Genomic DNA, 25,799 nt, shown 5'->3' with positions numbered 1-25,799 from the left:
CATCCCACAACTCTTCTGGTCTTCTGTCTTTACTGTTTAATGTATTAAATCTGGTCTTCAGATGACCTCTAAATTTAGGTGGGATATATTCAAGGTCACATTTCGGTTCTCGTGGACTTGTTTTCATTTTCTTCATCTTCAGTTTGAATTTGCATATGAACACTTGAGGGTCTGTTCTACAATCTGCCCCTGGCCTTGTTTTGACTGATGATATGGAGCTTTTCTAGTATCTCTTTCCACAGATGTAGTCAGTTTGATTTCTGTGTATTCTATCTGGTGAGGTCCCTGTGTATATTCGTCTCTTATGTTGTGTTAAGAAGGTATTTGAAATGAACAAATCATTGATTTTGCAGAATTCTATCATGCGATCTCCAGCATCATTTCTATCACCAAGGCCATATTTTCCAACTACGGATACTTCCTCTTTGTTTCCAGCCTTTGCATTCCAATCACCAGTAATGATCAATGCATCTTGATTGCATCTTTACATTGAGATGCTATCCATAGTGAAGGATAGCATCTCAATGTTTGATCGATTTCAGATTGAAGAAGTTGGTAGAATTCTTCTATTTCATCCTCACTGACTTTAGTGGTGGTACGTAAATTTGAATAATAGTGGTATTAACTGGACTTCCTGGTAGGCACATGGATATTATCCTGTGACAGACGGTGTTGTACCTCATGACTGATCTGGATATGTTCTTTTTGATAATGAATGCAACACCATTCCTCTTCAATTTGTCATTTCCGGCATAGTAAACCATGTGGTTGTCAGATTCAAAATGGCCAATACTAGTCCATTTCAGCTCACTAATGCCTAAGATACCGACGTTTAGGCATTCCATTTCATTATTTGACAATTTCCAATTTTCCTAGATTCATAATTTATACCTTCCATGTTCTGATTATTAATGGATGTTTACAGCTGTTTCTCTTCATTTTGAGTTGTGCCCCATCAGCAAATGAAGGTCCTGTGGGCTTTTCTCCCACAGGCTTTACTCCATTTGCGTCATCACGGTCAACTCTACTTTAAGGAGGCAGCTCTTCCCCAGTCACATTTTGAGTGCCTTCCAACCTGAGGGGCTCATTTTCTGGCACTATATCTGACAGTGTTTCTCTGCTATTCATAAGGTTTTCAGTGACTAAATATTCAAAAGTAGTTTGTCTCCCCTTCTTCCTTATCTGTCTTCAATTGGAAGCTCATCTGAAACCTGTCCACCATGGGTGACCCTGGTGGTATTGAAAATACCCATGGCATAGCGTCCAGAATCATAGCAACTCACAAGCCATCACAGTCTGACAAACTGACAGACGAGTGGTGTATATTCAATATTGTTAGTTTATATGTGGGCAATATAATATACTTAGTTTATAGTTGGGAAATGCAGTGACTCCACATGGTAAGCACTGGACTACAAACCACAAGGTCAGTGGTTTGAACCCACCAGCTGCTCTGCAGGAGAAAGATGAGTCTTTCTGCTCATGTGAAGATTTAGATCCTCAGAAACCCTATACAGGGTTGCTATGAGTCAGAACCGACTCGACAACACTTAACAACAACAAAGTATATATCTGTTATACTACTAAGCCGTTGGTCCTGTTTAGTTAGCTTTTCTTATTTAACTCCTTAACATTCTCAAGAGGCAAATTTCATTATTATCCATATTTTACAGGTGATAAAATTAAAGCTTAGAGAGGTTAAGTAAATTGTCTACATGACACAACTTGTGAGTAGTTGAGAGTGATTTATACTTGGGAAATTGGACAACAGGTTGTTGCTCTTGTTGTTGTTGTGTGCCATGGAGTCAGTTGCGACTCATAGCGACCCTGTACAGGGTTTCCAAGGCTGTAAATCTTTACGGGAACAGAAAGCCTCATCTTTCTCCCATGGAACAGCTGGTAGTTTCGAACTGCTGACCTTGAGATTAGCAGCCCAATTCATAACCACATTGCTTAGATTATATAATACTATTTTATTATTTTACATGTGGGAGGTTTGTGACCTAAGGATACTAAATGACATCCCGCGTCACACACCTAACCAGGGCTGGATTTTTAATTTGATCCCTCCACATTTCTTGTTTGCCTTTCTGTTCCACCATCATTTGCAACTAAGATGATGGATTTTCACTCAATTTGATCTAGATAAGATTGGTTAAGCCTATTTTGAATTCACAGGATGTACAATGTTAAGTGTAAATGTATGGCCCCCCTCCCAAACACATATACACTAGGAGGTAGAGTTTTATGTATAAATGGTGAGCTCCAACACATGTTGACGCTATGCACAACAAAATACAGCATTGCCCAGGCCTGCACTACACCTACAATCTATGGCATATCAAACTATAAAAATGTTCCAGCAAGTATACATGTGACCCAGAGAGGGAAAACCAGTCTTCTGGTCTATGGGACAGGCATCATTCCAGGGATCAGAGACATGTCTCTGTACCATGCAACCCATTCTGGGGAAGAACAGTCAGAAATATGGAAGAGCTGGTGTTCTGAGGAAAATGTCAGAGTATGGGTCGGAACCGACTCGAAGGCACTTAACAACAACAACAACAATTCATCTATTACTGTCTGGTTATTTATTTATTGCTGCTTCACAAACCACCCCAAGTTTAGTGTAGCACCACACCAGGACTGGCAGGATTGTAGTTGTTAAGTGCCGTTGAGTCAGTTCTGACCCAAAGTGACCCTGTATAGGCTTTCCGAGGAGCGACTGGTGAGCTTGAATCACCGACCTTGTGGTTCAAACTGACTTTGCAGTCCAGCTCATTAACCCGCAGTGCCACACCAGGGCTCTGCAATTAGTGGCAGTTATTTTGATGAGGTAGGATGTAATCTGCAGGATTAGGTTGTATCTTGAGCCAGTCTCTTTTGAGACTTTGAGACTTGATTGGTTTTCTGAGCGTAAACAGCAGAGTATGGAACGGAAACATCTTTAATCGCCAACCAAAGAAAAGTTCAAAAGTCAACCATCAGCTGGAAAATTGACACTTATAGTTTCCTAGGATCCTCAAGGGCCAGTATTGGAACACTGTCAGGAAAAAGTTCAGCAATCAGCAGTGTTCATTACAGCGAGGTGCTCAATGAACAGCTGAGGCCTAAACTTCAGATTAAACCCAGAGGACTGCTATCCAAGGGCTTTGGGATCTTGCATGAAAAATGCATGTCTGCACTGTTGACACACTGCAAAAACTTCATTTTGGGCTGTTAAAACATCCTCCCTATAATCCTGATCTTGCTCCGTGGAGCTTTCACCTGTTTGATACCCAGAAAGCAGCCCTTTGAGGACGAAGATTCACATCTGATGAAGAAGCGAAGACGGGTGCCTTTGTGGCTTTCAACTCAGCCGAAAACATTTTTTAATAAGGAAATACAAAAGCTTGTTGACAGATGGACAAAGTGTACTGAAAAGTGAGGAGATTATGTCAAAAAATGATATATTTGTCTTTTGTAAAAGTTGATTAAGTTTTTCAGCCAGAGTGGGGATATGTTTTGACTTTCCCCTTTGTAGTCTGGAAGAAGTGGGCTTCATCCAGTGCAGTCAGCACTGAGTTGACTGATTTGTGGAGAGTCCCTGCACATAAAGTAGACTTGCTCTCCATAGAAGCAGATCCTCATGCTTTTCTTTGTGGGGGTTTCTCTAGGTGGGTTTAATTTGCCCATTTTTCAGGTAGTTGCTGAACACTTAGCCCTTTGTCACACTTAGAGATGCCACTAACTTCATCGGCCTTCATCTTTTGCCACTTAATTACTTACCTCTCCTCTCAAGACAGAATTTTGGTGTGGCACTGTAGGATAGGCACAGGACTTCTAACCACAAGGTTAGCAGTTCAAACCCACCAGCCACTTCTTGGAAACCCTATACAGGGTCTTTACGAGTCAGAACTGACTCGATGGCATTAAACAACAACAACTTTTCAAGAAGACTTTGAATTAAGGCTTTCTTAAGGTTTCAGATACTAGTGTGGCTCTGTAGGATAAGCACTGGACTGCTAGCCACCAATCACACCTCGGAAATCCTATGCAGGGTCGCTGTGAGTTGGAACTGACTTGACAACACTTAACAACAACAAGTCTTCAAATATAATTTGTTACTAATGTCTGGCAGTTGGATTGACCATATAGGTGGCAAGAAGTGCTTCATGGATTGCAGGATGTACCTGGGCTGAAGTCCCTGAGTGAGTCACTTTTTTGTGGCTTAGTGAAATGGGCATATATATAAACATGGAGAAATGGAAAAATTCATTTTGCTGAAGAATGCTTAGAGAATTTAGACTTTTACCCTAAGAAAAACTTTTGGAAGGGTCAAGCTGGGAATAGAGCTTCCTCATTGTCCACTTCCTACCCCCATAACACACACACACACACACACACACTAGTGTCAATTCCTCTCCTGCTTCAAAAGCTTTCTGTATCTTGGTCTGATGACCGCTGGCCCTGCACACCCTTCAACTAATCTCCTTCCTGACACTTTTTAGAATTTTCTTCTTTTCAGCCAAAATAATGGCGGTGATTTGAGATTTTCTTTTTGGACTGTAATAGAAAGTATCCATATTACATGCAGAGCATTTCAAAACAAGGATTTGTCCAAAGGAGTAAAGTAAACAAGAGCTCAGGTTTGAACTGTGGTTGGAGAGTCCTTAGTCATACTCTATAGGACTTTCAAGCTAGATAGTTCCACGTTCCTGCACAGTTTGAATTGGCCCATTCTTTTCCTGAAGTTACCAGGGTCTATTGTCTTTGTTCTTTTTTATTAGTGGGTTGGGGATGAGGGGCAGTGATGACTCAAGGATAGAATTCTCACCTTCCATGTGGGAAACCCGAGTTCACTTCCAAGACAATGCACCTCATGTACAGTCATGACCTCTCTGTCTACTAGTGTGTTGGTATAATCCTTAACAGCTTTCAACTTCCACACTAAGATGGGCTAGGAAGAAAGGTCTGGCAATCAACTTGTGAAAATGAAAACCCTGTGGATCACAATGGTTCGATTCTGTTGTACGTGGGATCACCATGAGTCAGGGGGCCTCTAGACAACAATAGCAATCTCTCAGTGACCTTTATCCTGTGTAGACTTGCTTTTGAGAAGCTCCAAACACTCAGCTTGCCAAGACATGGGCCATATTTAGTCTTTTAAATCCCTTCAAGAAAGGAGATGACCCAGAAAGGGGACTGCCAGACAGAGAGGAGAGCAGGACCTGTGTTGTAACAGGAAGAGCCTTGATCACAGCTGAGTTCCCCTCAGGTTGAGGCCAGGCCGGACCACTTTGAGGGGGAGACTGAGCAGAGGGGCCACAGTTCTAGAGTGTGAGACAATTGAGAGTCATCAAACTCAACCCCTGTGACTATCCTCTTTGATCTTTCCATGGCTCCCTCTCACGCTCTGTATAAAGTTCAGGATCTGTTAGGGCTCCCAAGAGGAAATAGTGTCCGTCACTTGATGGATGGAGCAACAAACAGGTACAAGAAAAAAGGAATTTATGGTGGCCATCTTTGGGGACTATAGTGCTGATGTGGTGCTGTGGGTTAATGCGGCAGACTGCAAAGCCATTTGAAGTGCAAGGTTGGCAGTTCAAGCTCACCAGCTACTCCTTGGAAACCCTATACAGGGTCACTATGGGTCAAATCGACTTGACGGCACTTAACAACAACAACAATCTTTGAGGTTATCAGGGCCTTAGACTCTTTTCTTTCTTTCTGCGTCTTTATCCACAACACTGGCTTCACTTCATGGTCAAGATGGCTACTGAAGGTCTTGCCAGCAGGAAGGAGGAAGGAGGTCATTCCCTGCTTTGTTGCTGCTGTTCGTTGCCATCGAATTGGCTCTGATTCATGATATATGTATGACGGGATGAAACATGCCAGCTTCATGATCATCATTGGTATGTTTGAACCCATTGATGTGGCCTTAGTGTGTATTTTGAGTGTCTTTTATCCTAGGTGTCACCCTTCCAGCACTCTATTGGACAACAATCCGTTGTGATCCAGAGAGTTTTGTTGGCTACTCTGCTTGACCATGGAAGCTCCATTGAAACCTATCTATCATGAATTACAATGTTGGTGTGTGAAATACCAATGCCATAGCTTCCAGCATCATAGCAACATATAAGCCACCACAGTATGACAAACTGACAGACGGTCGACTCTCCTAAAAGGAAGCTAGAGTCACATGGCCCTTCTTTGCTATAAGGCTGCGAGATATAGCAGTGTGCCTGACTAAAAATCAGAAGTCCTTCATGAGGAAGGCAGGGAGAAGGTGATTGAGAAGAACTGTTAGTCTCTGTCCCATTTCCCCATAGCCAAAACCTGCTTGTAATTTTTAGATGACAGAACCACAGCCAGATCAAGCCTGTTGTTGTTAAGTGCTGTTGAGTTGGTACCTGTATAGGTTCCGAGGAGTGACTGGTGAGCTTGAACCGCCAACCTTGCAGTTCAAACAGCTTTGCAGTCTAGCGCATTAACCCACAGTGCCGCATCAGGACTCCTTATCCTAGAGGCCCAGAAAGGTAGGCTCCTGGAGTGAGCCACAGGGATGTTCTGAGTGCTGATAGTTCCTGCCCAGTCTTACCTAGAGCCCTCACAGCCTCTCTCTGCCTTCCAGTTCACCACAGGCTCCTGCGATGACTCAGATGTTCACAGCTGTGACATTTGTGGCAAGGGCTTCCGCCTACAGCGAATGCTCAACCGGCACCTCAAATCCCATAACCAGGTGAAGAGGCACCAGTGCACCTTCTGTGGCAAGGGCTTCAATGACACCTTTGACCTGAAGAGGCATAACCGCACACATACAGGTGAGGAGGGGCAATTATTTTTCTGGCCAATAGTTCCTTTTCCTTTCCAAACCAAGAACCAATTCGGCAGAATGGAGCAGTGTAGTATTTGTGGAAAGAATGCCGGAACAGGATATTGGTGGCTAGTCTACCTGGGTTCACCTCTTAATCCATCACCTGACAGCTGTATCATCTTGGGCCAGGCAAGCCACCTCTCAGCCTCAGCTTTTACTCCTGTAAAATAATACATGTTCTAGTGAGACTGAGAACAAATAACTACCTGGAAGGATTTGGGGAATTATGACATGTGAAACAAATTCTGCACGGTATCGTAATCCAACCCCCTAGGTCCTTGTTGGTTACTAGATGTGGTTCCCACTGGTGGTATTTTATGTCCCTCTCAAGTGAAGTAAGCCTGGCTCAACATAGTGTCATATTCCTACTGAGAGCTTGAAAGGAGAAAACAGTCAGGTCACTTGGAACTGACCCTTTACTCTTACTTGAGTTTTTTTCTCCCCTTGGACTTTTCCCATTTTCCTACTAATAAAGTTTGGATCTGTTTCTCCCCAGCTCCATTCACAGCTCCATTCCTACCAGTATCTTCTCATATTTCTCCTGTTCCTTCTGATTGGTTGTAAGTCTTGTTAATTTTATCTCAGAAACATCTGATCTCCAGGCTTCTTCTCTTGGATCCATATTCCACACCTTTTGCCAGAGTGATCTCTTAAGGAGAAATCTGAGAATGCCACATTCCTGCTCGAAAATACCCAACACTGATCAGGATGAAATCCAAACTCCTCACCATGTTGGATTTCATGTAAAGTCCTTCTATCAAACCCTAATCCTATCCAGTGTCATCCTATGCCAACCCATTCCATCCTATCCTATCTCAGTTTATCCCATCACATCTCACCCCATTCCACCCCATGCTAACTTGCCCCATCCCAATCCTATCCCAACCCTGGCAAAGTTGTGAAATAATGGATCCAAGAGGAGAAGCCTGGAGACCAGATGTTTCTGAAATAAAATTAATTCCACCTCCTTCCTAATCCAGCCCATTCCATCAGTTCTGTCTTAATTATGTAGTGTTGTTGTAACAGAAATACCACAAGTAGATGGCTTGAACAAATGGAAATTTATTCTCTTACAGTTTGTTGTTGTTAAGTGCCATGGAGTTGGTTCTGACTCATAGTGACCCTGCACAGGGTTTCCAAGACTGTAAATCTTTACGGGAACAGAATGCATCATCTTTCTCTCATGGAACCGCTGGTAGTTTCGAACTGATGACCTTGCGGTTCACAGCCTGATTCGTAACCGCTATGCTACCAGAAATATCTGACTTCGGAGCCTCAGTTCCAAGGAAAGGCTTTCTCTCTCTCTGTTGGCTCTGAGGGGAGGCCCTTGTCATTAATCTTCCCCCAGGTCTAGGAGTTTCTCAGCACAGGGACCCCAGATCAAAACAACATGTTCTATTCATGGTTCTTCTTTCTTGGTAGTAGAAGGTCCCTGTTTTTCTTCGCACTTCTTTGTCCTTTCATCTCATATAAGATGAAAGGTGATGTAGGCCACACCAGGGAGATTCACCAGATATCCATCAGGACTATGAGCCGATTAAAGGTGTTACATCCTACCCTAATTCCCTTACAACTGAATGGCTGATCACATCATGGGGTGATTCCATCGTTATGTAACTGCCCAAAAGAATTATGGCCCAGCCAAGATTTGGGGGGAACACAATTCAATCTATGACATTGTGTCATCCTATCTCATCGTATCCTGTCCCATCTCATCCCGTCCCATCTCATTTTGTCACATGTCATTCAAATTTGCCCCAGCCTGTTCCATTCAAGATCATCCAACCCAACACCCAATCCTCTCTATTTGTTGTTGTTAAGTGCTGTCTGGTTAGTTCCGACTCATAGCAACCCTGTATAGAGATTCTGAAGAGCGACTAGTGAGCTTGAGACACCGACCTTGTGGTTCAAACCAACTTGACAGTCCAGCACATTAACCTGCAGCACCAAAGCAGGACTCCTACCCTCCTGACTTGTACAGGGGTTATCTGAGATGACCTTGTGGTAGGCTGACAGGTGTGGGTGGGACATTGACATGCATAGTGGTTGGTTACAAATCGGGCTGCCCACCTCAGGGTCAGCAGTTCGAAACTACCAGCTGTTCCTTGTGAGAAAGATGAGGCTTTCTGCTCCCGTAAAGATTTACAGCCTCAGAAACCTTGTACAGGGTCGCCATGAGTCGGAACCGACTCCACAGCACATAACAACAACAACAACCCCAGGGAGGAATGGGAAATTGGCCTCCCAAAATATGTATCAACTTGGCTAGGTCTTGATTCTCAGTATTATGTGATTACCCTCCATTTTGTGACCTGATTTAATTATCCTTCATGTTGTAAATCCTAACCTCTATCATGTTAATCAGGCAGGTTTGGAACAGTTATGTTAATGAGGCAGGATGCAATCTATAGGATTAAGGTGTTTGAGATACCTCTTTTGAGATAAAAAAGAGATTAAACAAGTGAGCAGAGATCAGAGGGACCTAAGTGACACCAAGTATGAAGAACTGGGAGAAAAGGGCATCCTTTGGATCCAGGGTCCCTGTGCTGGGAACCTTCCAGACCCAGAGGAAGATTGATGCCAAGACACATCGAGATCTCCAAGGGATACCAAGTTCATAGATGTTGAAAGGAGACAAGGACCTTCCCCCAGAGCTGACAGAGAGACAAAGCCTTCCCCTAGAGTTGGTGACCTGAATTCAGACTGCTGGCCTCCTAAATTGTGAAAGAATAAAATTTTGTTTGTTAAAGCCATCCACTTGTGGTATGCCCTCTATGAAGGCACTAGGTGACTCAGCAGAGCCTGGGAGATCCTTAAGAAGATAGCATGGCTTCTCAGGTAGCAGCTGACTATAAATGGTTAGTTTCCTACATACTAGGCTGTCAGTATTTGTCCTGTCATCTCACACAATTAATGAGGCAGTTATTACCCTCATTTCATGAATGGGGAAACTGAAGTTCATGAAGATCAACTACTCATAAGTGGTGAAGTTGGGAGCCACAATTGGCTGGCCTTGCAGTTCATAGTTTTTATCCTTTATCTAGTCCCCTCCACCACTCATCTGTCACTTTGTCCTACGGTGATGGCTTGTGTGTTTCTGTGACACTGGTATTTTAAATACTAGCTGGATCACCCATGGTGGGCAAGTTTCAGTGGAGTTTACAGTCTAAGACAGACTGGAAAGAAGGAGAGGTGAACTACTTCTGAATGTTTAGCCACTGAAAACCTTATATAATGGCAGCAGAGTGAGGGAAAAAAGGACGTGTCCTATGGCCCCTCAAGTCCCTGGACTGAGGGGCTCAGACCTTCTCTATTTCACTCTCTTCAAAGGAACTACTTTTAGTAACTCCCGTGTTGTTGTTGTTAGTTACCAAGGAGTTGATTCCAACTCATGGGCTGATAGTCATTAGATGGGTGAATAAAAATGCCTTCCACCTGAGGGAAAGCTTTGACGCCATCCCAGAGTGCTTCACACATTTTATCTCATTAGAAACCCAAACCCAAATCCACTGAGTTGACTTCCACTCATAGCAACCCTGTCAGGCAGCAGAGCTGCCCCACAGGGTCTCCAAGACCAGGAATTTACAGTAGTACACTGCCACATTTTTCACCTGCAGAGCAGCCAGTCGGTTCAAATCTCTGATCTTTTGGTTTGCAGTCTAGCACTTTCACCACTGTGCTACCAGGACTCCTATCCTATCAGAGAAAAGACTCATTCATAGGGGGCGTTGAGAAGTGGGGAAACCTAGAGCTGTGCTTGTCAGTCCAGCAGCCCTGACCACATGTGGCTGTTGATCCCCTGAAGTGTGGCAGCCTTATGTAGATGGACTGTGGGTGTAATATGTACACTAGATTCTGAAAACTTAATGTGAACTAGAATATAAAATGACCCATTCATAATTTACTATATTGAATTCACATTGAAACCGTCATATTTTTACTGTATTAGGTTAAATATATTGTTAAAACTAATTTGACCTGTTTCTTTTTAGATTTTTAACTTGGCTGCTAGAAAAAATTAAATTGCAAAATGGTCACTTAAGTTTGCATCATCATTTTGATTGGAAAGCTTTAGCTGACTGAATTGAATGTACAGGATAACCATTTTTTAAAATTTTGTTGTTAATTGAAGTGCTCTAGAGTTGGTTCCAACTCACAGCAGTCTTGTACAGGGTTTCTAAGGAATGACTGGTAGATTTGAAACATCAGCCTTACAGTTAGAAGTCCAATGCTTATTCTGTATCCCCACACCAGGGCTTTCTTATAAATTTTACTCAGTTTAATTACTCATGAAGTGATTAACAAATGGAACTGTGAAAATGTCTGGGATTGGTTTTCCCTGTCCTGACCTATTTTTTGATGGAGTACCAGAGTAAGGAGCAGTTGTTGCCATTGTTAGTTGCCTTCACGTCAGCTCTGATTCAGGACAATCCTATGTACAACAGAATGAAACAATTGCCTGGTCCTTTGCCATCTTCAGGATTGTTGGTATGCTCCAGGTCAGTGTTGCAGCCACAGGATGTTGAGTGCCTTTAAGCCAAGGGATTCATCTTCCAGCACTGAATCAGACAGTAGTCTTACTGAGATGATGCTCTGGCTCATCAGCTGGCAAACAGCAATAACCTACTGGCTTCAGGGGCCTGCCCTGCCATCTCTTGAACTCCATACCAAACAGACAATCAGTAAAAAAAAGAGTGAAACTTAGAGGTTTCAGACAGATTTTAAGTTCTTTGAGCCAACATCTCTAGCTTTCACTTTGTTGTGCTGTGGTGGCTTAGAGGTTGCTGTGATGCTGGAAGCTATACCACTGATACTTCATATACCAGCAGGATCACCGAGGGTGGACAGGTTTCAGCAGAGCTTCCAGACTCAGAGAAAGACTAGGTGGTCCCCTTCTGAGAGATTAGCCTCTGAAAATCATATGAATAGCAGTAAAAGTAAAAGTGGGTGTCAGAAGAGACTCTGAAACTTGCCCTTGAAAGTAGAGAAGCTATGGCAACTGGAAGAAATAAGGAAGTAAAAGAGTTGAACAGAAAATTTCAAAGGACAACTTAAGAAGACAAAGTAATGTAATACAAAGACATGAAGGCAGGAAATCAAAGGAAGGATTATTCTCATCATTTCTCAAGCTAAAAGAACTGAAGAAAAAAGTCAAGCCTCTACTCGCAATATTGAAGGAATCTATGAGCAAAATATTGACTGACACAGGAAGCAGCAAAAGAAGATGGAAGAAATATACAGAGACACTGTATGTACCAAAAAGAATTGGTCAATGTTCAACCATTTCAGAGGGTAGCATATGATCAAGAACCAGTACTATTGAAGGAAGAAATCCAAGGTGCACTGTAGATGAGCAAGACTCCAGGAATTGACAAAATACCAATTGAAATGTTTCAATAAACTGATGCAATGCTGGGAGCACTCTCTTGTCTATGCCAAGAAATATGGAAGACAGCTATGTGGCCAACTGACTGGAAGAGATCCATGTTTGTGTCCATTCCTAAGAAAGGTGACCCAGCAGAATGCAGAAATTATCAAATAATATCTTTAATATCACTGGCAAGTAAAATTTTGCTGAAGATAATTCAAAACTGGTTGCAGCAGTACACTGACAGGGAGCTGCACGAAATTCAAGTTGGATTCAGAAGAGGATGTGGATTGAGAGTTGTTACTCATTGCTTGACGTCAGCTGGATCATGGCTGAATGCTAAGAATACCAGAAAGATGTTTACTTGTGGTTTATTGCCTATTGACTGTGTGGATCATGACACACTATGGATAACATTGCAAAGAATGGGAATTCTAGAACACTTAATTGTGCTCATGAGGAACCTATACATAGACTAACAAGAGTGCACCAGAGTTGTATCCTATTCAATCTGTATCTAAGCAAATAATGTGAGAAACTGGACAATATGAAGAAGAATGTGGCATCAGGATTGGCAGAAGGCTCATTAACAACTAGAGATATATACAGATGGCACAACCTTGCTTGCTGAAAATGAAGATAAGTACTTGAACCTGTTGGGGATGAAAATCAAAGAATGTAGCCTTCAGTATAGATTACAACTCAGTGTAAAAAAAAATAAGAAGAAGAATCCATACAACTGGATCAATAAACAACATCATGATAAATAATAGAGAAAAAGATTGAAGTTGTCAAGAATTTCATTTTACTGGGATCCACAATCAATGCTCATGGAAGCAGCAGTCAATCAATCAAAAGATAGTGCACTGGGCAGATCTGCTGCATAAGACCTACATAACATTTAAAATGTTAAAGAGCAAAGATGTCACTTTGAGGACTAAATTGCACCTTAGCCAAGCTGTGGTATTTTTAATCACTTCATATGCACATGACAAAACTGGATAGTGAATAAGGAAAGCTGGAAAAGGTGCATTTGAATTATGGTGTTGGTGGAAAATATTGAAAGTACCATGGACTACCAGAAAAACAAACAAATCTGTCTTGGAAGTACATCCAAAATGCTCCTTAGAAGCAAGGATGGTGAAACTTTGTCTCACACACTTTGGACATGTTATCAGGAGTGACCAGTTCCTGGTAAAGGACATTATGCTTGGTAAAATAGAGGGTCGTTGAAAAAAGAGGAAGACCCTCTCCCCCCGAATCACATGGATTGACACAATGGCTGCAACAATGGGCTCAAACATCACAACAATTGTGGGGATGGCACAGGGCCAGACAGTGTTTCATTCTATTTTGAAAGCAGTTGCTGTAAGTCAGAACTTGATGACTTCTAACAACACTGGCTTAAAAATAAAATCCACCAGAATTTAGTAGGAAGGCCAGTGATGTGAGTGATAACATGTATGTTGAATTTTTCGTATTGACTATTACAAATAGATACTGCTAACACAAGCTCATTGAGTCCCTAGGGTAGTCCAAACAGTTAGTGAACTAGAATGCTAACCAAAGGGTGGAGGATCAAATCCACCTAAAGGTGACTTGGATCATCTTCTGTCTTGGTGATCTTCTGAAAAATCAACCACTGAAAATCTCATGGAGCACAGCTCTGCTCTGACGCACATGATGTTACCATTAGTCAGAGCCAACCTGATGGCTATAGGTATCTGGTAAACACAAACACAAAATAAAGTTGTGTTTGTTTTCAGCCCATTTAGGCTAGGCCATGAGAAATGTAAAGACATCCCAGAACCCTTAGTTTGGGAATTGTAGATCCAATATTGATGAGGTGGATAAAGAGCCAGGGTAGTAAGGAGCCAGAGTTAATCCTCCCCCTCATAGCTTCTCCAACCCCTGAAGCTATCAAGAGAGCAGGGATCTAAGGAAAGACTCCAGGCACAAGAAAACAACTTGGAAAAGATCTAAGGAAAGAACAACCTGAAAATATCTTACATTAAAACGGAGTCCTGGTGCAGTGCTGTGGGTTAATGTGCTGGACTGCAAGGTCAGTTTGAACCACAAGGTCGACGGTTCAAGCTCACCAGCCATTCCTTGGAAATCCTATACAGGGTCACTATGAGTCGGAACTGACTCGACAGCACTTAACAATATCTAAACATATGAAGGATTAAGACTTTTTTAGTATGGCTATGACATCATAGAGAAAATCATAAATTAGAGTTGGGCGTGTGTGTCTATGTGAGGTAGAGGGCCATTGGGGGATGTTAGTCAGACAGCATCTGATTGGAGACTGGAAGAGAGAAACTGATGCAGGAAATTACGCAATAACATTTTGTGAAAATACAAGGGTTAGTTAAAAAGTATTGTAGCTGGAGTTCCAGTTCATACGTGCATATGTTTATTTCAAAGAAAATATGTTTAAACACATCACTGTGATCAGTGGATGATGACAGACAAGTTTTCTCAGTAATACACTTGTCTTAGTCTTCTTGTTGTTGTTAAGTACCATGGAGTTGGTTCCTATTCATAGTGACCCTGCATAGGGTTTCCAAGGCTGTAAGTCTTTTCGGGGAACAGCTAGTAGTTTCGAATTGCCGACCTTGAGGTTAGCAGCCCAATTCTTAGTCTTGTTAGGGTGCCTTAAAAATAAAAAAAATTAAAAGGATTTTTATCATGTTATCATGCCATGGGAAAAAATTATTTTGATGTCAAATAATATCAAATTGCTAACAAAACTCAAGTAAAAGTCTTCACAAATTATTGAAGCATTGCAACAGGTCCATGAAAATGCTGCCCCTGATCAAACAACAGCTTTTAGATGGAACAGCACTTTAAGGAAAGTCAGGAAGACCGCAAAGATAAGCCAAGAAAAGGGAAACCATTAACCTCCATAAATGAAACTGGTTGAAGTCCAGAGACTGGTGAAAAGGATTATAGAATTACCAATGATGTGATAGCTACTGAAGTTGGGATCTCTCATAGTTGAGTATTTTCAGTTTTAAGTGAACATGTTGACCTCATGTTTGGATAACTGTCAAAAGCGTTGCATAAAGATCAGTCAGCTAGCTTAGAGAGCTGATCTTCCCAGTAGCCTTTTAAGCAAAATCAAAGCTAATGATGACGACTTTATGGAATGAGGCATAACCAGGGAAGAGTCTTGGATTTATCAATATGATCCAGAGAAAAAGGTCCAATAAAAACAGTAGCATCTAATGGTCCAGCAGATTGCCAGACTAGTTAAATTCCAGGGAGAGATCAGCTCAGGTAATCGAAAGTGAGTTTTTGAGATTCCAAAGGTTAATCTTGATGAGTTTTCTGAAGGGCTGGTTATAAAGAAGTTTAAAGAAAATCAAAAACTGCATTGATGAGAAAAAGGCAAGCAAAGTTGCAGCAAGGAATTGTTTTCACATCATGATAATGAGCACGTGCTCATTGTTTGAGAGTCGCAAGGGCTGTAGCATGAGGATTTCATTGGGAAGCCTTATCTTATCCCCATTTTGGGTAGCCAATGAAAAGTTGCCCATCCCTGTCTACTCTGTGTCTATAGCGGGGGGTGGGAATGATCCTTGCTGTAAAGATTTGTTCCCTCTTTTGAGCTACTGCATCCATAGGTGTAGGTCAAGTTCATTAAATTGTATCAGATTACTCTTTTTTTTTTTCCCTCTTTCTTCTTCTAGTTGAGCTCTGATCATCCAGTCATTGAAGCCAGGTCAAGTGGGTGTTATCTGCAAGTGTGGGTGTTCTTATGCATATGTGCTCTCTTCTTATGAGCTGGATGGTTCATTCTCCACTCTAGTCCTCTGTGGCTATGTCACAGACTCTGGTCCCAAGAGTCACCAGGTCTTGCCACACTGCTGGCCGACCAGGTCTCCACCAGAGTTAACAAGAGTCGATTGAACGTTGTAGGGCTTAGCCTCACAGCTTCATTGCTGTTTTTCCCTCACTTGCCCTTATTGGTGATGAATGTGTTCACCAATCAGAGTGTATTCCCATTGAGTCTTAGTCTTGGAAGGGGGTTTGCCCTGAGGGCACCCGACCACTTGCCTTGATGTCTCCTGGGTGAGCAACTTGTTTGTTCTTGTAGTGATCAGTCGGTCTTCCTAAGAAAGAAGGCTTTAAGTTTCCCTCTATTGTGAGTAATGTAGGCTGTTGGTTTTGTATATATGCTCTTGATTATGTTGAGGAATTTCCCTTCAATTCGTTCTTTGTTGAGTGTTTTTTGTCAGGAATGCATGTTGCATTTTATCTATTGCCTTTTCTGCATCAATCAATATGATCATGTGGTTCGTTTCTTTTTTCTTATTTATATGGTGGATAACGTTGATCATATTTCTAATGTTGAACCATCATTGCATCCCTGATACGAATCCCACTTGATCATGATGTATTATCCTTTTGTTGTGCTTCTGGATTCTGTTTGGGTAGGATTTTGTTGAGAATTTTTGCGTCTGTGTTCATGAGGATATTGGTCTATAATTTTATTTCTTAATGACGTCTTTCCTGGGTTTTGGTATGAGGGTTATGCTTCCTTCATAAAATGTATTAGGAAGTTTTCCATCCTCCTCTAAATTCTGTAATAATTTCAGTAGAATTGGTGATAACTCTTCCCTGAATGTTTGTTAGAACTCACCAGTGAAGCCATCTAGGCTGGATTTCTTTTGGTTGGGAGTTTTTTTATGACCGGATCAATGTCTTCTTTTGTTATGGGTCTGTTCAGGTTTTCTACTTCACTGTGGGTAAGTTTAAGTAGGTCATGTTTATCTAAAAATGTATCCATCTCTTCTAAGTTTTCAAATTTGTTGGAGTACAACTCTTCATAGTATTCTGTTATTATCCTTTTGATTTCCTTTGGTTCTGTTGTGACATCACCCATGTGGTTTCTAATGCATGTTATTTGTGTCTTCTCCCTCTTTTCTTTTGTTAGGTTTTCCAATGGTCTGTCAATTTTGTGAATCCTTTCAAAGAACCAGCTTCTTGCCCTGTTGATTCTATAGTTTTTCTGTTTTCTATCTCATTTATTTCTGCTCTAATCTTTATTGTTTCTTTCCTTTTGGTGGCTGTAGGTTTCCTCTGTTGATCTGTTTCTAATTGTTGTAGATGCTGTGTTAACGTGTTAATTTTGGTTCTTTCATCTGTTTGAATATGTGCATTTATTGCAATAAATTGTCCTCTCAGCACCGCTTTTGCCATGTCCCAATGATTTTGTATGTTGTGTTTTCATTCACATTTGTTTCTAGGAACTTTCTGAATTCACGTTTAATTTCTTCTACTACCCAGTCACTTTTCAGCAGGGTTTTATTCTGTTTCCATGCATTTGACTTGATTTCCTTGGCCTTCCTATTGTTGATTTATAATTTGATAGTATTGTGATCTGAGAAAATGTTTTGTTGTATTTTGATATTTGTAAACTTATGGAGATTTGTTTTGTGGCCTAAGACATGGTCTATTCTGGAGAATGTTCCATGTGCACTGGAAAAGAATGTGTATTGTCCCGTTGCTGGGTTGAATGCACATCTATGAGGTCTAGGTGGCTGATTGTATTATTTAGTTCTTCTGTGTCTTTGTCAAGTTTCTTTCTGGGTGTTCAATCCATCTTTGAAAGTGGTGTATTAAAATCACCCACTATTATTGTAGATTCATCTATTTCTTTCCTCAAATCTATTAGAGTTTGCTTTATATATTTTTGAGCTCTTTCATTGGGAGTATAGATATTTATTATGTTTATGTCATCTTGTTCAATTGTCCCTTTAATCATGAGATAATGTCCATCTTTATCTATTATGCTGGGTTTTGCCTTAAAGTTTATTTTATCAGAGATTAGTACTGCCACTTCTGTTAATTTTTTATTGCAATTAGCTTGGTATATTTTTTTCCATCCTTTGGCTTTTAATCTATTTTTGTCTGTGTGTGAGATGTGTCTCTTGCAGACAGCATATTGAAGGATCTTGTTTTCTTATCCATTCTGCCACCCTCCATCTTTTAACTGGTGCATTTAATTCTTTTACATTCAATGTAATTACCCATAGGTGTGAATTAATTGTTGCCAATATGTTTGCTTGTTTTTTGTGTAGTGTGCTGCTTTCTTTGTTCTGTGTGTCTTCCTTTGCTGAGTTCATGCTTTGTGTGTTCTTTTTTTGTGAATTTCCTCATTTTCTTTTAATGTTTTCATGTTCTTCTTGCATTTTAATTTTCTTGGTATGTTGTGAAGTGTTATTTTTCTTTGAGGTTACCTTATAGCCCATTAACTTTTCCCTCCATTTAGTGCAGTTTATTTTATCCTGTAGTCTACCTGACCTTCTCACCATCTGGATCTCTGTGCCTACGTGTTTACCTTCTTTTACATTGTAATTGTTTTGAACATAGATTGACATCCCAGATTCTCTGAGTTTGATTTAGTTCTGGGAGGTGCTGCCACGTATGTCAATCTCTGGTTGTTGTCTGTTCTTGTTGGTTCTCAGTCCACAGAACTCCCTTTAGGATGTTTTGTAGCGCAGTGTTGTCTTTGGCAAAATCCCTTAGCTTCTGTTTATCCTGGAACGTTTTGACTACACTGTCATGTTTGATTTTTAGCTTTGCTGGATAAAGAATTCTTGGTTGGCAGTTTTTTTCTTTAAGTGTTTTAGATATGTCTCCCCATTGCCTTCTTGCCTGCATGTTTTCTGCTGAGAGATCCGAGCTTAATCTGACTTGCTTGCCTTTGTATGTGACACTTCTGTTTTCCCTAGCTGCTTTCAGGAGTGTCTCTTTATCTTTGATTTTGGAGAGCTTGATTATGATATGTCTTGGTGATTTTCTTTTGGGGTCTATTCTTCTTGGAGTTCGTTGAGCTTCTTGAATGTTTATCTTTTCACTTTTCAGGATATTAGGGAATTTTTCTTCCAGCAATTCTTCAACTGTTTCCTCTGTGGACTTGTGTGATTCTTCTTTTTCTGGAATGCCAGTAGTTCTTAAGTTATTCCTCTTCATGTTGTCAATCATGAATCTTAGACCTTCTTTAGTTTTTTTAATCTTTTTTTCTGTTTGCTCTTCTGTCTTAGTGTATTGAGAGATTTGTCTTCCAGCTCACTGGTTCTGCCTTCTATCTCTTCCATTCTACTCCTTTGTCCTTTCAGTGTATTGTTTATTTCTGATATTCTGTTATTGATCATTTGGACCTCTTCTGTAGGTTTTGAATTGTTTCCAATGCTGTATCTATCTTATTTGATTGTTCCTGTAGCACTTTCCTGACTTCATCCTTACTTTTCTCAAGTCCATTGTAAAGTGTTTGAAACATTTTATAATAATTTTTCTGAATTCCTTCTCAGGCATTTCCAAGGCCTGCCCTCCTTCCAGAATGGAGTCCCGGTCTACTTCTAGGTCTTTTGTCTAAGACATTTTGTCTTGTTTCTGGACATGTGCTGATATGGTCATCTGCTTTTGCTTCTTGGACATGTTTAGTGTTTATCTGTGGTCTTAATACTAATTGAGTATGTGTTTTGCTATTTTTTATGCTTTCTGATTGCTTCCAGGTAGATGGGATCAGGATGTTGCTTCCCTTTTCACTCTTCTTATTGCTTAACTCAGAGTAACTTTCACAGGTGTTGCCTGCCTTCTTGGTATATGGCAGTTGTTATTGGTTCTTGCCTGGATTTTGGTGTTTTATAGAGGGTGATTGTAGCTTGACTATATGGCAGCAGTTGTTGTCTCTTCTTGTGTAATATAGGGAGAGAAAGAGTCCCCCAAAAGTAGAAGGGGGATCATAAAACAGCAAAGCAGTAGCAGGAAAAACAACAACAACAAAAACCAGACTGGATACTGTAGTCTATAATCACAGAAAAGGGAAAAGAGGGAGAGAAGAAAAAAAAAATCTGTAGCCTAATATGAGTATGACTTATTGTCCTCTTTCAGCTTCTTGCCGTCAAAGCTGCCTGAGAAATTTTAAGATGCTACTGTTGGTTGTTATGCTGTACCTCAGGTTTTAATTTAGTTTTCGGTCTGTTTTGTTTTTAAACTCTCTTTCTCTTTCCACACCCATTGTTCTGGCTTTTCTGTTTTAGTAAAAAAAAAAAGCAGTTTTTTTTAGAAAAAAAACTTTTTTCTGTTTTAGAAAAAAAAAAAAAGAGTGCCAGCTCTTGGTCTGAGAATGTGTGCATTTATGGCAGAAGAACCCACCAGTGGTGGGGGTGGGGGTTGTCCACTCGCTCAGGCACCCCCTCTCATCACCAGAATGGAGGTACACAAACAGTGGGGGACAAATGAACAGATACCAAAAAATAAAATAAAATCAGAGCAAAGCAAAACCGACAAAGTCCACCTTTGCTCCCAGGTTCCCATGGCGATTTTCCATAGTGTGTCTGTTCCCCTGCTTGGTCTTGCCATTTGGTCTCACCCAAGTTGTCGGCTCTGGGCTGCCTATCCTGGCAGATTCAAAAGTACACAATTTCTTACTTTTGCTACAAGTTCCACTAGCTATAAGTCTTCAAACTTTTTAAATATTCCTTGCTATGTGGTTCTGAGTTTTGGAGCTTTGCCCTGAATCTGCTTTGCCTGGTATTCTGTGGTGCAGCTGATGGCAAACCTCACTGCACCTTCACCCTAGTTGCCATCAAGCCCCGCCTCCTGTGTTACTGATTGTTATAAGGTGGTTTATTGAGGAAGGGAGTCTTAGGAAGCCCCTGAAGGGACTAGGGGAAGTAGGGCATGGCAGAGGAAGAAGATAGAACAAGGCTGTGGTCTACACTGGAGTGCAGCCTCAGTCTGAATCCACAGGAACTCTGGAGTATGAATCACACAGCTGGGTTGTCCTCTCTATTGGCAAATGAGCTGAACTTTCATATGCCCATTTCAGTCAATCATTGGTCTTGGGCAGCCCAACCTCTTAGACTTTTGGGAGACCAGTTGCCTAGGACAGTTCCTTGGAGATTAACCCAATCAACCAGTTTCTATCTAGTTGTGTCTGACTATTCTCCAATGTTTTCAATGACTGATTTCCCCCCGCCCCCCGGAAGTCAACCCATGTTTCTGAGGTGCCTCTGAGTGCACTTGAACTGCCATCCTTTTGGTTAGCAGACTAGTGTGTTTTACTGTTTGTACCACCAGAGATCCCTTGTTGTAGGGAATAACTTATTTAAGAGTTTTAGGATGAACAGCTAGAATACTTCCTAAGAATGGCCATCCACTGAGGTACATTGATTTGTTTTGGATAAATTGATTTTACTTTTTATTTTAAAGTTAAAAAAAACTTATTTGTACCAGTTTCCAACAAGACAAGATGTGCCAAGCTCATCATTCAAAGCCAGTATTTATTGAAAACATTATATTTTTTTCATTTTCAATCACTTTAAAATGGACTGCTTATTCTGTAGAACACTAGCTAAGATAAAAAACTACAGAGGAGAAAATGCAAGCCACCTAAACGCTCCCCTATGGACATTTGGAAAGGGCACCCATCTGTCTGACAGGGAGACGGTGACCCAGGGAGGTAGACAACCCATTCTTGGTTGTAAATTTACCACTTCAGGCTGGAATAGAGCAGTCAGTTCCAGGTGTGTCCATTCCTGTGCAGACTTCTGAGTTACTAGGAGAGAAACGGAAGAATTCAGATCAGGGGACAGATGAGGTCAGAAAAGGAGGTGGCTAGAGCTCAGTGCTTGCCTGGCCCATGAAACTACCTAGGCCTTATCTTCTATCAGGGTTACAAAGAGAGAGACTAGAAGGCAAACAAACCCCATTTAACTGAAGAAATCACAATGGTGCCATTGTTTGGAGCCTAAAGAAAAGGATTGACATAATTGGGGAAAATACAGATTGGGAGACGTTTTGAGTGGGGCCGATGGGAGAAAAAGAAGGGAGGGATAAGCAGCTTCTACCCCTTGTAGACTGAATATTTTCTCAGGCATTTTGTTTTTTAATCTTTAATTTATTTTAATGCATTTTCACTATAAACGTAATATGGAAAAAAGTAAGTCTCCCTCCCACATGCTAAGCCCCAGTTCCACTCCTAAGGGTAAACCAGTATTTTTTTCCCCTAGAATGCACATTGCAGTTTTTCGTTTAATACATGTTTTAGAGATTGTTTCATAGATAGACTTTCTAATAGTTGTCGAAGTGTTCCATAATATGCGATGGTAATATAATTTTTTTCTAATAGTTGTCAAAGTGTTCATAATATGACATGATTTTAAAAATATATATGCCATGATAAGATAATTTCAAATGTGGAGGCACCTTTGTTTTGTCATTCAAAACAAGTGTCAATCAATTAATGACACTTGTTTTCATCTTCAGGAACGTTTTTCTTCTTTACATTTCAGGCAATGTTACCAAGAATCTTCTTATTTAGTCTTTGCTTCCGGTGTAAGTTTTTCTGTAAATAATTTCCTTAACGTGGAATTAGTAGGTCAAAGGGTACACAAATAACAGTTCTTGTGTTGGTGTCGAGTCAGTTCTAACTCATAGCTACCTTGCATAAGGTTTCCAAGGAGTGGCTGGTAGGTTTGAACTGCTGATCTTGTGTTTAGCAGCCTAATGCTTATCCCATAGAGATTGTCCTTGACAAATTGCTTTCCTAGGAGATTGCCCTAAATGTCCACTTCAGTGAGTAGACCTGTAAACAAAACTAGATTCTTGCTGAAGTTCAAGTTTGGATAAAATTCAATAACAAGAATTTGAGCTATTGCAAGGTCTCTGAGTGACACCAATGGTATGCTCCTAACTACTAATTGAAAGGTTGGTAGTTTGAATCCATCCAGTGGCATTGTAGAAGAAAGGATTGGAAATCTATTTCTGTAAAACTCCCCAAAACAAAAATCAAACCAGAGTTGATCCCGACTACAGTGACCCCATAGGAAAAGGTAGAATTGCCCCACAGGGTTTCCAACCTTTACAGAAGCAGAATGGCCTTTGTGGACACTGGACTTAATCAAGACATGGCCCTACTTTCCAAGGGGGCAGGAATCAGGCAAAACATGGGGCAGCTACTTCCGGATTCCTTCCTTAGATCACCTTAGGGGTAGGACTGCCCAGAGTACGATTGAGAACCTCCACTTCTAAGACTCCAGGAGTTTTAGGAGCTTGCTGCATCTAGGTTAAAGTCTGGTTTAAGTGTGCTGTTTTCCCACACAACAGGCTATTTCCAATAAGTTTTTAAAAGGAGCAACTGCAACTGTTCTCTGGGTATATTTCTGTCTTGATGAGTCAAAGGCTTGAATCATGATGTAGCAGTGGTGGTTCAGTACTAGAATTTTTCTGTGCAAGAGATCTGGGTTTGATTCCTGGCCAACACCTGTCACAATAGAAACTTGCATGTTGCTATGATGCCAAACAGTTTTCAGTGGAGCTTTCAGACAAAGAGTAGAAAGAAAGACCTAGCGAGACCTTCCAAAAACCAGACCGTGAAAACCCTATTATTGATCACAGATCTAATATGCAACTGATCATGGTGATGGTGTAGGACCCGGAAGCATTTTGCTCTGTTGTGCATGGGTTACCATGAGTCTAAGCCAGGGGCAGCTAACAACAACAACAGGCTTGCAGTCAAGTTTTCTGTTTGATTTGTTACCAGGGGCAGTGGCTTGATGGCTTGGTGGCTTGGCTGTCTTTAGACATCTGGAGTGCTGACCTGGGGCTTAATTTTGGCATCTGTTTTGTTTGTAGGAACATTGGTGGGTTATGTGTTGGACTTGAGTCCATTAGTCACCCCTTGGGATAGAGAAGAAACTCTCTGCTCCTGTAAAGATTTACAGCCTTGAAAACCCTACATAGGATCACTATGAAATAGAATCAACTTGATGGCAGTGGGTTTTGGGTTGCTTCTTTTTTGTAGGTCCCAACTCATGAAGACCCCTTGCACAATAGAATGAAGAGCTGCTTGGTAATCTGGATTGGACCATTGGGACCCATAGGGTTTCCATTGGCTGATTTTTGGAAGGAGATCACCAGGGCTTTAAGAAGCCTGTCTTAGTCTGGAAGCTCTGCTGAAGCCTCTTTAACAGACGATGGGTGATAGCTGTATACAAGGAACAGTGTCCAGGAATCAAACCTGGGTCTCCCGCATGGAAGAAGGAAATTCTACCATGGAACCACTACTGGCTCACTTTAGATCTGTAATTCTCAAAGGGTGGTACCTGAGGCAGGGACTGAGAGTCTGCATTTCTAACAAGCTCCCAGGTAATCTGGACACTATAGGCCCATGGACCACACATTGGTAACTAGGTCATAGAAGGCAGAATGATGTGATAGGAAGCTATGGACTAAAGCAGCATTAAAAAAAAAAAATATATATATATATATATATATATATATATATATGTATTTCTTTGTGATCATATGCAGTAATATACCACAGTGCTGTTAGAAAGGAGTAAAATTGTTCTGTGAACATCAACATGGAAAAATCTCCCAAAAATATTAAGTTAAAGAAGTAGATTTAGAAAATATCTGTTGATACATTTGCTTCCATTAAAGCCAGGAGAGTAAAATTACAATATATTGCTTTGGTATAAATAAAAAATAATGAGCTTTAATATACCTGCTTTTCAATTTTTTAAATAATTTTTCAACTACTCAAATATTAAGGAGCTCTGGTAGCATAGTGGTTACAAATCAGGCTGTGAACCTTCAGGTCAGCAGTTCGAAACTACCAGCTGTTCCACGGGAGAAAGATGAGGCTTTCTGCTCCCATAAAGATTTACAGCCCCGGAAATCCTGTACAGGGTTGCTAGGAGTCGGAACTGACTCCACAGCACGTAACAACAACAACAACTCGAATATTCTGGGGGCTAGGGAGATAACCATTAAAGCATACACAAAACGTCTACATAGAGGTGCACATTTTTCCTTGTGCCTAGAGCTTTGATCTGTCTTGAGATGGCACTGTTGGATCCTGACTTTAGTCCAGTCTTTTATATTTGCTCCGTCCTTGGTTTTTTGCATTCATTTTATTTTTAAAATATTGTATTACAGTATTATTTATCTTGATTGCTGAGTTTTGGGTCCCACCTTAAATTTTGTGTCTGAAATACATGCCAACCTAATGCTAAAGAAAAAAGAAGAGCATTCATAGTCTCACTGCTCCAATAGTCACTGTAAATATTAATGCATAATTACTAATACTGGTATAATAGCAATATTTTATTAATTATTTAAAATGTTATTTATTACTATTTGAGATCAGTATAGAAAGGGATACAGCAGACAGCATAAGTCCCCACCTCCACCACCTCCCCCCCCCCCATACACATACACTCCAAGCTTCCTTTCCAAAGCTTCTTGTTTCTGCTTTCACAGAAACACCCGTCCATATGCTAATGTAGATGGCCATTGCTTCAAAACACCAGTTCTTATGTTTGGATACTTGTTGAATTCTCCCAGGGAGCTTTTGGAAAATCCTACTGTTCAGACCTCACCCAAAGCAATGATGTATGTGTGTGTGTATATATTGTTGTTGTTATTGTCAGGTGCCATCGAGTCAGAACCGACTCATAGCGACCCCATGCACAGCAGAACAAAACAATGTCCGATCCTGGACCAACCTCACTACCACTGCCACACTTGATGCCATCAATGATGCCACCTGGC

General features: G+C 40.9%; 1 protein-coding gene across 1 annotated transcript in view; it reads left to right on the top strand.

Moving 5' to 3' along the window:
* Positions 1-25,799, top strand: part of OVOL2 (ovo-like zinc finger 2) — a 63,772-nt gene that overhangs the window by 29,275 nt on the left and 8,698 nt on the right. The window contains exon 3 of the mRNA XM_006860633.1: positions 6,614-6,803. Coding sequence (XP_006860695.1) covers positions 6,614-6,803 — 190 coding nt within the window. The remainder of the gene's footprint in view (positions 1-6,613; positions 6,804-25,799) is intronic.

The sequence above is a fragment of the Chrysochloris asiatica genome, unplaced genomic scaffold (genome assembly GCF_000296735.1).
Source record: "Chrysochloris asiatica unplaced genomic scaffold, ChrAsi1.0 scaffold00039, whole genome shotgun sequence".
Lineage (NCBI taxonomy): Eukaryota > Metazoa > Chordata > Mammalia > Afrosoricida > Chrysochloridae > Chrysochloris > Chrysochloris asiatica.
The sequence above is the reverse complement of the archived record's forward strand: the minus strand, read 5'-3'. Positions and strand labels throughout refer to the sequence as shown.